Source organism: Salmo trutta, chromosome 12, assembly GCF_901001165.1.
Source record: "Salmo trutta chromosome 12, fSalTru1.1, whole genome shotgun sequence".
NCBI lineage: Eukaryota > Metazoa > Chordata > Actinopteri > Salmoniformes > Salmonidae > Salmo > Salmo trutta.
In genome coordinates, this window is record NC_042968.1 from 17,322,224 (window position 1) to 17,334,587 (window position 12,364).

The window sequence follows — 12,364 nt, forward strand, 5'->3', positions numbered from 1 at the left end:
TCTCCCTCCCTCTCTCGCTCTCTCTTTCTCTCTCTCAGACACACGCTCACACCTTTAAATGTCTATGGCGCACACACACAAACAAACACACGCACACACACACACACACACACACCGGGGGGCGTTAGGGTCACTCACACACGACTTGGGGGCAAGGTCAGGCGAAATGTGAAAAAAGAGCGCACAACTCCACTCACTTCTGGAATGCTGTGGACAGTGAGTGACCTTTCCTGCCAATAAATAGGGGAGGGAGACGCTGCGGGGTGGAAAACACCGGTGCGCGGGAATTCTTCTCTTGAGCTGTTTTTGCCAACATCTCAACGACTTGGACTGAACATATTCCACAACGTCATGGTCCCTAGCGTACTAGGGCAGTTTGAGAGAGAATCTCTTCATTAACAAGTAGCCTATTATTAAGTTAATTTTGATGATTCCGCTCCGCCAACTATTATGCTTATGCTATCAACATAAGGGGGGAAATTGTTCCACATCAATGGGGTTCAAGGGAGCAGAATGAAAGAATGAATGACTATACAGGTGAAAACCCCACGTAGCTTCCAGGTCTATCAAATCACCATGACAACTTTGAGGAACAGTTCCATAACATATCAATATCTAGGTATGTGTTCATCTATTCCTGTATATACCTTAGAAGACATAGCTTCCTAGCATACATTCCTTCCCACCTTACCTGTTACATTAGCATACCACAGCCGTGACTGAACAAATATCAGTCATGTTCTTGACACCTGTCTTACAAGAAGCTAACAAATGATTGCTCCATATAAGGAGCCCCTGAACAATGATACTGTCATGGTTCCACAATCTTCTTCTCTCCATATTAGGAGATTTAAATGACTTGAGTACTTGGGGATTACTTGTATGGCGGAGGTAATTATCATTGCAAAATGGTTACAAAATGTTTGCTGGTTTACAACACGTGTTTCACATTTATGTATTTACAGTAACACAAGTGACACCAGGTAAGCAAGGAAGCCGTAAGAATTATGAATAGAATGCTGCGTAATAGGATTTCTATTCAAGGCTGAAGGGAGATTTAGGTGACTTTCTGACTGAATTAGTGCACATGATATAGATATAGATACAGCTATGTTCTATTCAGCACATACAAGGTTCTTTATCAGTTGTTTGAGATACATTCTGAGCACTGAGAAAGCATTTCACATGTTGTTCCCAAAATACGTATGTATTTGCTACTAAGACATTACACATTGAAAGCCACATGTTTTTCAGAGAGTTCTTGAGATTTAAAACCAAGTCTTGGGGACTACACAAGCAAATTTCAATCCACTGTTCCCTGTTCCCAGTCCCAGACATACCCTCACCAGACACCAGCTTTGGGTCAGCTGTGTGGTCGATTGGAATGAAAAACTCAAATTGTTGCACCCTGTGCTAATCCTGATGGCATCTTGTGCAGATATCTGTCCCCAGGGGCCTGTAATCAATATCTGCCTTAAGACCCTCGCTGACATTGTTTTGACCCCGCTGCATATCATGCTTTATTTCACTGCCCATACTTTGAAATATGTCTCACCATTCATTCTGGAATAGTTTAATTTGGCTAAGCACATATGGAATGTAAATGTACTTTTATTATGGTCAAAGAGCTAAAAGGGTTCAGTGCAATCACTGTACTTTGGTTTGAGATGAAGTCATATAATCAGTGATTCTGAGGAACAGATATCAGTAACACTGGGATCTGAGTCACGGAGGCAGACAGACTTGCTGGCTCTTGTGACTCAACCTATTATCCTATTCATTTCTGGATCTCAGTTGTGATGTGTTGAGCATGATGAAGTCATCCTAATTGTTTTTAAAATACTATGTTAGTTGGAGATTATGTAAAGCCAACAGATATAATCTTAGGAAAAAGAACCCTCTTGATTTATTTGAGATAATTACTAAATTCCTCTAAACATTTCTCCAAAAAATATGAAAATAAATCACACATTTTGCAGTCAAATATTTGCCCTAATGTTTAAACAAACGCAGACATGGAGAATGTAGTGGTTATAATTTGACACACTTACTATTAATGAATAACTACTTAGTGTTCTTGTGTTATCTCAAGTCAAACCCACTAACCAACTTTTCCTCAAGCTGACTAAACTTGTAATCAGATATTGCCTTGAGAGGGCATTGTGTCAACATTGATGAAATTCTATATGACAAAAATGTGCCGGAATGCAGGTGGACAAAAATGAATAACCCCTTGACCTCAAAGTTCAGTTATGTCTAAAATGTTTAATTATGTCAGAGGACAAAATCATTTTGTTTAGAATGTTCTCTGCCTCCTCCCCAAATACCAAAGGAATGAGCACTCACCATTTTCTCTGTTCAGATTGTGAATCATTATTTCTTAATGTGTTTGTGAAGACATAACAACAACAACAAACAATATATACATATATATGTAATCTTTATAAATACATTTGATTAAAAGAAGGTAGGTAAAAATGTGAATTTCACATCACAAATAAAGATTCTGTCAATGAAAAACAGAGGTAACAACAACAACATTCTTTAACAAGTATTACAGTAAATCACTCTCATATGACCCAAATATTTATTGAATCACTTCTGGTTTATTTAAACTTTATTATTCTCCTGGGTTTGTTATGTTGTTGCATTATCCCACTGATAAAGCAGGCTTCCAGCAGTGCTGGGCTGTGTGAGGTGGAGTGGGGGGACTGGGATGAGAGTCTGTGTGTGTCAGTCAGTGAGCCCCTCCCACCTCCACTATAAAGGCTCATCGTCTGGTGTGTAGAGACTATTAGCACAGTGTCACAGCTGCCTTTCAGCACCAACAGCAACTTCAAGAAGCCTTTGGAATACTCCCTCCACATTGACTCTACCATAACTACTTTATCACACAAGTGAATTATTGAAGGATTTCAGGTATGTACTTTCAATTGGAGCAAATATTGACTGTTGCTCTGTTTGCTACAGATGGCTTTATCAGGAGCTCAAGTGCGGTAGACAAGGACAGGTTATCAATCTTATTATATAAGGAGTGTCGGTCTTCTTCTGCATGACTGTGGGGGGTGGTGGACGTCAGGCAAAAATACCAAATAAGGCTTATCTCTCCCTATCCAACCTTAAGTTTACCGGTTCTTTTTGGGTTATGGATTTAATTGACTGAATGGGATTGACTTTGCTCAGGGGAGGTTAAAGCTTACTCTAGTTGAGGAAACTCAGTCTTCTATAGACCGTGTCCTGCTTTTCACTGGCCAGGGCCTGCAACTTGGTTGTAAGTTTACGTAAGAGAACAAAATGTGACCTTAGTGTGACATTTTAAATAAATGAATGATAAGTGCAAATAACTTGGCTTTTGGACTCTTGTGTAAGCAACAGCAAGAGGTTGGTGGGGGGGCTCACATGTAATGATAGGAGGTAACTAAGTAAGTTATCGTTAATAAGTAAATAACTAACAAGTTTTTTCCCACTTTCCCCACAGGTGCCAGTCAAAATGAAACTGATCCTGCAGTCTTTCCTCTACAGCTGTCTGCTGGCCACCATTGCACAGAGCGTGGCTGGATTCAAACTTGAAATTAGCCCAGAGCTCAAAAAGAGGTGAGCTAATTGATGAGCTATTTGTCAAGATTAGTCTGCTACAATGCACAGTGACCATGATATCAGCACATACTGTTGTGTACTTTGTGGACTTCTTTGAACAGTTTTTAATGAGTTGGATCTCTTCTTTCCCAGGTTGAGCATATGGATGCAGGGCAGATCGAGACGAGATCTAAACAGTTTTTCTGCAGAGAGGATAGCAGAGTCTGTACAGTTTGTCAGCCCAGAAGACGTCAGGAACACCCTGATTCCTCATTCCAGGTAAAGCCCATACATTTACATAACTCAATGTGCATGGTGCTATTTCGTTATCCTTGTGAAATCAAGATTTCAAATGGAATTAAGAGATTAATCACTATTGTCAAACAAGGCTCATTAAAGTAAGCAAGCTGTGGAGGGGATCTCTGAGCCAAGTTGTGTCTGCTCAGGAATGCAAGGCATTAATTTAAGGTCCTCTCCCTCCTCTCTCTTCCAGCACTGACATCAGCATCCGAACCAAGAGGTCCAAAAGTCTAGTGAACCAGGCCTGGAGACCGGGCTGCTCTCTGGGCACCTGCGCGGTGCACGACCTAGCCCACCGCATCCACCAGCTCAACAACAAATTAAAGATTGGTAGTGCACCCATCGACAAGATCAGCCCACAAGGCTACGGCCGGAGGCGTCGTTCCCTCCCTGAGCGCAGGGCCACACTGAGGCTGGAGGGGGGCAGGCTGAGACCTGTGTGGGGCAACGCAGACTCACATGTTCACAAGCTGGAGGAGCTGCTCAGACGGACATGAGCTGGACTTGTACGGAGGAGGAACAGGGGAGGAGAGCAGCAGCCGAGGCTTAGTGTCTCTGCCCTGTTCTAAAATTCTCCAAATGCCTCAGACTTTTTCCAAAAGTTCTCCAGTGCATTCTTTCCAGACGCGAGTACTGAGCGATAGCTGCAGCGGCTCTGGAAGCTGGACTCAGCAGAGGCATTGGCGATGCAGAGCGCCAAAACAACAGCTGGTCTACAGGCACTGGATGGCACCGTGAAGAGAGAGAGGGAGAGATGCTGAGGATGTTGCTGTCTCTGCCCAGCTGTGGGAGAGGAGCAAGGTTAATACAGCGGTACAGACTCAGAGAAGAGTCCACTGCGTAAATACTGGGACTCTATAAACCTGTTATGCAGACCCTGAACTTTGAGTTTTACCCTGTGGATTACAGGAGCCAATTTCACCAAACCCTCTATACTCATCTGCACTTTTCAGTCCCAGCCTTCTCAGTCAGACATCCATGCGGACCTAAAAGACATCTAAAGACATCTGGTCCATGCCAAACAGGGAGATAAGACATAAGGAGATGGACTTATAATAAAGAGCTATGAAGCTGAAGTTTTTGGACACTGTATGAGGGAAATGCCTTAGAGATTGTATGAAATATCTGTGCCAGTCCACAATGGATGGAACTATACTTGAATATGTTTTGTATAAAACACATGTGCAATCTATGTATGTATATTTTTATTTGGCAGTCTGTATATAAGATATTTCAGATATCATTATTTAAATATTATATAGGTTAGATTCAACTACTTATGGAGATAGAACTATTTTTGTACAGGAAGAAAATATAAGGGCATTGTAACTATTTGTTGTTTCCACTATTGTTTGCATCATGGATGTTATATGTTTCAAACTGTGGTAATAGGATAAATGGTTTTATAGCTATGGTATAATATATTTGTAAATGTGGTCTATTTTATTTGTGTCGAAGCAATTAACATTGTCATACAATAAACATTTTGCATATAAAAGTTGACTCTGTCCAGACTTTTTATTTTCCACAGGAAATTACTGTTGTAAATTGAAAGTGGCATTCTATTGTCTGCCCAGCTCTAGTGAAACACGCAGCACCTGGTCTGGGTTAAGTGATTTCAGGGTCTCATTAAATCAACCCCCCTTCCACTCTCCCTGTGACCCCCTAGAGGGCAGACAGGAGTGCCAGGCGCATTCCTGCATAGTACAGTGCATATTTGCTGGCTCGCTCCACCCTGCAGCGTGGCTCTTGAGCCATTATGGGAGGCTGAGAGACCCAGCTCCATCTGCACACAATGTTAGATGGTCTGGACATCAGGATGCAGGGGGGGGTCTGTGTAACATTCCTGAGAGGCACGCAGAGAGCATCGTAAAAACAGCCCTGGCGAAGCATGCTCATGAGCTGTGCAGACAGACAGACAGACAGACAGACAGACAGACAGACAGACAGACAGACAGACAGACAGACAGACAGACAGACAGACAGACAGACAGACAGACAGACAGACAGACAGACAGACAGACAGACAGACAGACAGACAGACAGACAGACAGACCACATCTGACTGGACAGGACAGAGAGGCTGCTGACTTCTCCCTCCATCCTCAGGGAATGTGAACCTCAGGGTATCTAATTGTTGTACATGTACTTCTCAGAAACTGGAAATTCCCACAGCGGTATTCATTCATACAAGATACCAACATCACTACCATGCCAAGAGGTTGACGCATTGTCATGTTCATTGTCATGAGTTGTTTGCATGGAGTAGCATAGGCGACAGCAAATCCAAGCTCCTTGGTTCACAGTCTATTATGATCAACAGGTAGGGAACATAAAGCTAAGGGTTTGATCATTTAACCCAGGCTCCAGGTTCCTCTGTCTGCATCTGGTATGGATTATTAACGTGGCTTTGACGCGACTTTCCATGCTAGAACACTCCTAACCACAAAAGTCATTGCTATTAATCAACCACAGGAAGGTTACATTCACTCCATGGAGGTTTGAAATATCAAAGCCTGTAAAAGATTGTCTGTTTATTAAATGTGCCCATTAATTATCAAGCAATTATTAATGCCAGTTAACAAAATTCAATTTGTTCTCATTAAACTTTACTCTTCCACAGGCAAATTCAAAACTAAACTTTAAATAACATTTAAGGGTTTCCAACAACTGTATGTGGTATACCCTACCTATTTTGGTTTGCTTGATGACCAAATCTATTGAACATGTTGCTGCACAGGCAAGTGAAGTGTATACCAGAACTCTATTTGATTGGTATGCCAGATACAGTTTGGATGAACGTATGGTTCAAGAAGAGGCCGTTGCACTTCCTTCCTGTCTTAGTCAAAACATGGTCATTAGTAACTCCACTGGGCCAGAGAGAGGTTATGGATTGTCTTGGGTCATTGTAAAAGTCAAGGATAGGAGCCAATGGAATTGCAATGCAGATGATTATTATCTGATTGTATAAGAAGGCATGTGCTACAAGACAGCTTGCCAGAGACATGTTTAATTACATTGTTTTGGCTCTAATGCCATCTAGTGACATAAAATGGCACCATTTTGACAAAGTGATTGCTTTGGCCACCTAAACAAAAGCACACTTTTTAAATGGTACTAACGGAAAATACATATGTCACCTATTTAATCTCCAGAAATGTTTTTTGAAATCACTAAAGAGTAGTGATACATCCTGGGCCTGTTACAGTTGGACCACAGCACCGCTGAAATCCAGACAGGCAGCATTGAGGACAGTAACTATCTATTTATTTTTAGTTAATTAACCTTTATTTAACTAGGCAAGTCAGTTAAGAACAAATTCTTATTTACAATGACAGCCTAGGAACAGTGGGTTAACAGCCTTGTTCAGGGGCAGAACAAGAGATTTTTACCTTGTCAGCTCGGGGATTCAATCCACCAACCTTTCGGTTACTGGCCCAACACTCTAACCACTAGGTTACCTGCCGTAAGGTGACATATGCGCTAAATGATGAGTATACTCAGGTAAATGTCTCCCTAACCAGTGTTTGGACACCTCATCATCAATACTCCTTCCTCCAGGGGACAACTGGTCAGTTGGACACATGGCAATCCTATAAGCCTGGGGGCCATGCATCTCAAGTTCATTACTTTCCTTCATGTAAGGAATGGAATTTTTAAGTATGAGAACCGAAAAGCAGTGGAAATATTCCGAGAGGCTAAAGCATGCAATGGACATTTCCATCTTCAAAGCCTCTGACAGTAATAATTAGAGTTGAAGAGTGAGAATCTCTTTGATTTTGAACAGGGTGTTCTGGCCACAAATATCACAGGGCAGACGGTGCAGCAGACCTTAGATAAGGCATTATGTATACAGGTCAAGAGTGATCAATAGAAATGTGAGAGTTGTCCAATACTAATCAATCACATTTTTATTGTGAAATGATTTTAACAAATTCCACCATGGGTCACCAAGAAGGCCCTGCTTGCCTAAAGTTCAAGGCTTTTCCTGGAACTATGCAGACCGAGCAAACACAATACTATGACTTCTGGCCAAGTGAGACAACAAACTACCTAAAAACTACCCAACCCCAAAAGCTGCAAGCTATATCAACAGTTTCCAGGAAAATAATCCAGAAAAAAAGTAGCTAGCCAAGTAAAAGTTCAGCTTATGTAAAACAATCAAGCCCAGATAGTTGTCCATAAAGGCAAAGCCAAGAAGTTACCCATCACACAGTAAGACGGCACAGAACTAATCCCTTAGCGCTGTTATTAATCAGATAACTGTACTCTACATCAGAAAGGAATAACACGTCTCATACTGTACTGTAGAATATAGAACATACATGACAATAAGCACATGTTCATATTAGCTCACACTTTGGGTTTTATTTCAACAGTATCAGGCCTTAGGCTCCGCTCTATCCATAGACGTATGTAAATGGCACTACAGTACTACGCTCTTCTTTCTTGGCGACTCTGCCACCTGGTGGTGGGTACAGTATCTGACGCTTGCCATACGCTGCTCTACAGTCAGTTGAATGACTGCTCACATAGGAAAATTGTTAATTGTTCTGTTACAAATCTGAGAAGAAAATGAAATAGATAGATTTGCTTTGCCACAGGGACACAAGGAGTCATCCAGCGGTGTGATAGCGTCTACAAACTGACTAGTGCAGGTCTCCAATCAGTCAAAACGAATAACTCCCCCAGGCCCTCCTAGATGCTTGATAAGAGCCCGTGGATTTGTAGGAGGTGGGATTCTTGTGTTCCTCTTAGACAGTTATCACAAAGTCACAAGAGGGCCATTCTTTCCATCACAATGTCATCAAAGATACTGTATCTCAACCACTAAATGTCATTAGATATCAATGCATAATTGAATAATCCAAATGAATGTAATCAATTTGTCAGCTCAGCACGGCATGTGTGATATAACAACAGTCTGAAGCTGTCAGGGAAGCCAAACATCAGTATTCAATAAGATCACATACCAACACTGTTTATAGACGCAGCCAGATCACTTCCACAGCCATATCAGTGGGACGCCATCTCCTTTCCTATGCTTCACATGGAGACATGATGCAGTTTTCCATTCTGGTTATGGAGAAAGTGAAGCCTCTGGCCAACTGTGACATGCTGTTCTCTACACCAGGCGGACAGCTATAGGAGCCCAGGGCAGATTCATACAGTAAAGCCCATATCCTTCTGTCCTGCTGTCTGTCAGTCATTCAGGAGCAGCAGACCGATGACTCTGTGAGTGAGTCTTCTCCAGCCAACTCTAAAAGTTCGCTGATAACTGGAGCAGGGGAGAATTAGTGTTGTAATCTAGCACAGTGCCAGGCTAAATCAAGCACCATGGGACCTGTGGCGGAAAAGGGCACCGTGGCAAAGCTGGATCTCCTCCTAGGCCCTGTGGAGAGCCACACCACTGTCTCATGCTAGCTAATACACTCTCTGATCATCTATGACATACATGTGGTAAGATGCACATGTGTGTTAAAGATTGCCTCAGAGTGAGGATATTATCCAAAAACATCTACAATTCATGAGGTTGTAGTTAGAGTTACAGGAAGGTTGACATCTTGGCAACATCAGTGGTCAGATGAAGCAGATGCTAAGCTACAGGACTGTTTTGCTAGCACAGACTGGAATGTGTTCCGGGATTCTTCCGATGGCATTGAGAAGTACATCACATCAGTCACTGGCTTCATCAATAAGTGAATCGATGATGTTGTCCCCACAGTGACTGTATGTACATACCCCAACCAGAAGCCATGGATTACAGGCAACATCCGCACTGAGCTAAAGGGTAGAGCTGCCGCTTTCAAGGAGCGGGAAGCTTATAAGAAATCACACTATGCCCTCCTACGAATCATCAAACAGGCAAAGCGTCAATACAGGACTAAGATCAAATCGTACTACACCGGCTCCGGCGCTCATCGGATGTTGCAAGGCTTGCAAACTATTAGAGACTACAAAGGGAAGCGCAGCCGAGAGCTGCCCAGTGACATGAGCCTACCAGACAAGCTAAATTACTTCTGTGCTCGCTTCGAGGCAAGTAACACTGAAACATGCATGAGAGCATCAGCTGTTCCGGACGACTGTGTGATCACGCTCTCCGCAGCCGATGTGAGTAAGACCTTTAAACAGGTCAATATTCACAAGGCCAGATGGATTACCAGGATGTATACTCCGCGCATGCGCTGACCAACTGGCAAGTGTCTTCACTGACATTTTCAACCTCTCCCTGTCTGAGTCTGTAATAGCAACATGTTTTAAGCAGACCACCATAGTCCCTGTGCCCAAGAGCACTAAGGTAACCTATTTTTCTGCTGCTCTTTAATTATTGGTTACTTTTATTTCTTCTTTTTTTAGGTATTTTTATTAAACTGCATTGTTGGTTAAGGGCTTGTAAGTAAGCATTTTACTGTAAGGTTGTATACGGCGCATGTGACAAACACAATTTGATTTGATTTGATCATCTCTTACCCTAGCCTGGGTACCAGTCTGTTTGTGCCATCATGCCACTCGTTGCCACTCCTTGTCATGCCATGGAGTTGACATGATACCCGATCTGGGACCAGTCTAATCTAACCCTAAAATCCTGAAATAACAAATCCTCAACGTGAGGGCCCTCTGCGTCTACTGCTGAAACAGGACTCTTTACAAAGTACTAATGCTTAACAATATGGTCTTTGCAAAATGTCAGCACCTCTTTTTAAGTTTGTCTCATTGCTAAACTGAGGAGCAGCAGTAGAATACACAGAGAGGGATGGTGAGAGGATAACCAACTCATACTCATTTGCATTCTGGGTAAGTAGTAAGAATGAACACTTTACTTTATGTCATTTGCTATGCAGCGGCAGTGAAAGAGTTAAGGATGGTGTCTTGTGCACTGGAGGGCGATGAGTGAGTTATCTCCTTACCACCACAGGAGCAGAACATGACAGAGGGTTTTCTCTGAGGGAACTTCCAAAGTTCATATAGTCTGTCTGACTGCAGAAGGTACGGAGGCACGGAGACAGAGGAGGTGAGTGAAGAGCTATGGTCTAAAGATGTTATTGTATCTCACAAAGACTCAAATGAGGGATCATTGACATGTGTTGGTGATATGCTACATATTAAATGTGCATTGTGTTTCTTACATAGTCTTACTGATTCAGCAACTTGCTGTCTTCTCCAGTTTCTCTGTCTAAGATCATATCAAAGTGATAAATTACTTTTATGTTTATGAGCATCAATCTGTCAATGCTATGAGACTAATGTAAATGCATTAAGGGCCCATCCAATTGTGTCTGAGGAACACTGGGTAAAGCTGCGTTGTATGACTGCACTGTTTTGTTTTTCTCTCCCAGGCCCAAACACTGTGAGGAAGTTGAGGAGAGAAGACATCCCTCTGCTAAAGCAGCAGTCAAGCCCCTGTTTGGGAAATGGTAAGCTTGCTCTCACCCTCCTCCCGCTCTCTCCTTTTCTCTCCATCTCTCAGGCTTATTCATTCACTCAATCTCTCATATGCTCTCTCACTCATACATGTAGACCCTCATAGATGTAGACATCAGCTCTATAAATAAAACAACTAGCACTCCAACCAGTGCTCATAAACGTTGATCTACTGTACTGTACTCTCTTAAAATATCTTTAGCCAGGGTGATGAGTGTCTTTCTCATACACATACTGACAGAGATGTAGTTGACCTTCTCTTATAGAGGTGTTTTTGACAGAAGGTGTCACGTCCTGACCAGTAAAAGGGGTTATTTGTTATTGTAGTTTGGTCAGGGCGTGGCAGGGGGTGTTTGTTTTGTGTGTTTTGGGGTTTTTGGTTTATGTTCTATGTCTTCTATTTCTATGTGGGTTTTCTAGTTTTTCTATTTCTATGTTAGTTTTGGGAACGACCTCCAATTAGAAGCAGCTGGTTGTTGTTGCTTCTATTTGGAGGCCACATTTAAGTGGGTTTATTTTCTCTTGTGTTTGTGGGTGGTTGTTCCATATATAGTCTATGTACCTTACAGGACTGTTTTTCGTCGTGCTTATGGTCAGTGTTCATTTCTTTAATAAATCAAGAAGATGATTCACATCCCCGCTGCAGTTTGGTCCGATCATTACGACGCTTATGACAGAAGGTACAGTAATTCAGGACTGGACCCCCACCAGTGACAGCAGACTGGTGTCTGAGAGAGCCCAGAGAGGACATGATAAAAACAGTGTGACAGCTGTGTCTGAGGCAAGAGAATTACTAATGGCTGGAGTGATCGCTGAACGTTTCTGCACAGGGACAGCGGGTGCTACAGTAAATGATTCAACACAGACAGGAAGATAGCAGGGATACAATGACCAGACCATTAGGAAACAACCCATCCAGGAGAAGCTCAAATTCCTTTTTGCCCCAACGTGCTAACATCATTGTATCAAAATGCCACTTGCAGACTCACAGGAGCTTCCTGGAACGTACAGAGGCTTAGAACAACATATACAACTGATCATGGCTCAGTTCTCTCTCATTCTCTCT

At 42.4% G+C, this 12,364-nt stretch overlaps 1 protein-coding gene across 1 annotated transcript; it reads left to right on the forward strand.

The window, feature by feature from the left end:
• Positions 1–2,774: 2,774 nt before the first annotated feature.
• LOC115203045 (ADM) lies at positions 2,775–5,377 on the forward strand. Its single transcript, XM_029767347.1, has 4 exons — positions 2,775–2,919; positions 3,479–3,594; positions 3,730–3,855; positions 4,070–5,377. The coding sequence occupies exons 2-4, from the start codon at positions 3,491–3,493 to the stop codon at positions 4,371–4,373; spliced, it is 534 nt and encodes a 177-aa protein (XP_029623207.1). The 5' UTR covers positions 2,775–2,919; positions 3,479–3,490; the 3' UTR covers positions 4,374–5,377.
• The last annotated feature ends 6,987 nt before the right edge of the window (positions 5,378–12,364 follow it).

Bases quoted from the DNA above. Each gene is read 5' to 3' on its own strand.
- LOC115203045 (XM_029767347.1), top strand. From the start codon at position 3,491: ATGAAACTGATCCTGCAGTCTTTCCTCTACAGCTGTCTGCTGGCCACC. The intron at 3,595-3,729 runs GTGAGCTAATTG...CTTCTTTCCCAG, and splicing joins AGCCCAGAGCTCAAAAAGAG to GTTGAGCATATGGATGCAGG. The intron at 3,856-4,069 runs GTAAAGCCCATA...TCTCTCTTCCAG, and splicing joins ACCCTGATTCCTCATTCCAG to CACTGACATCAGCATCCGAA.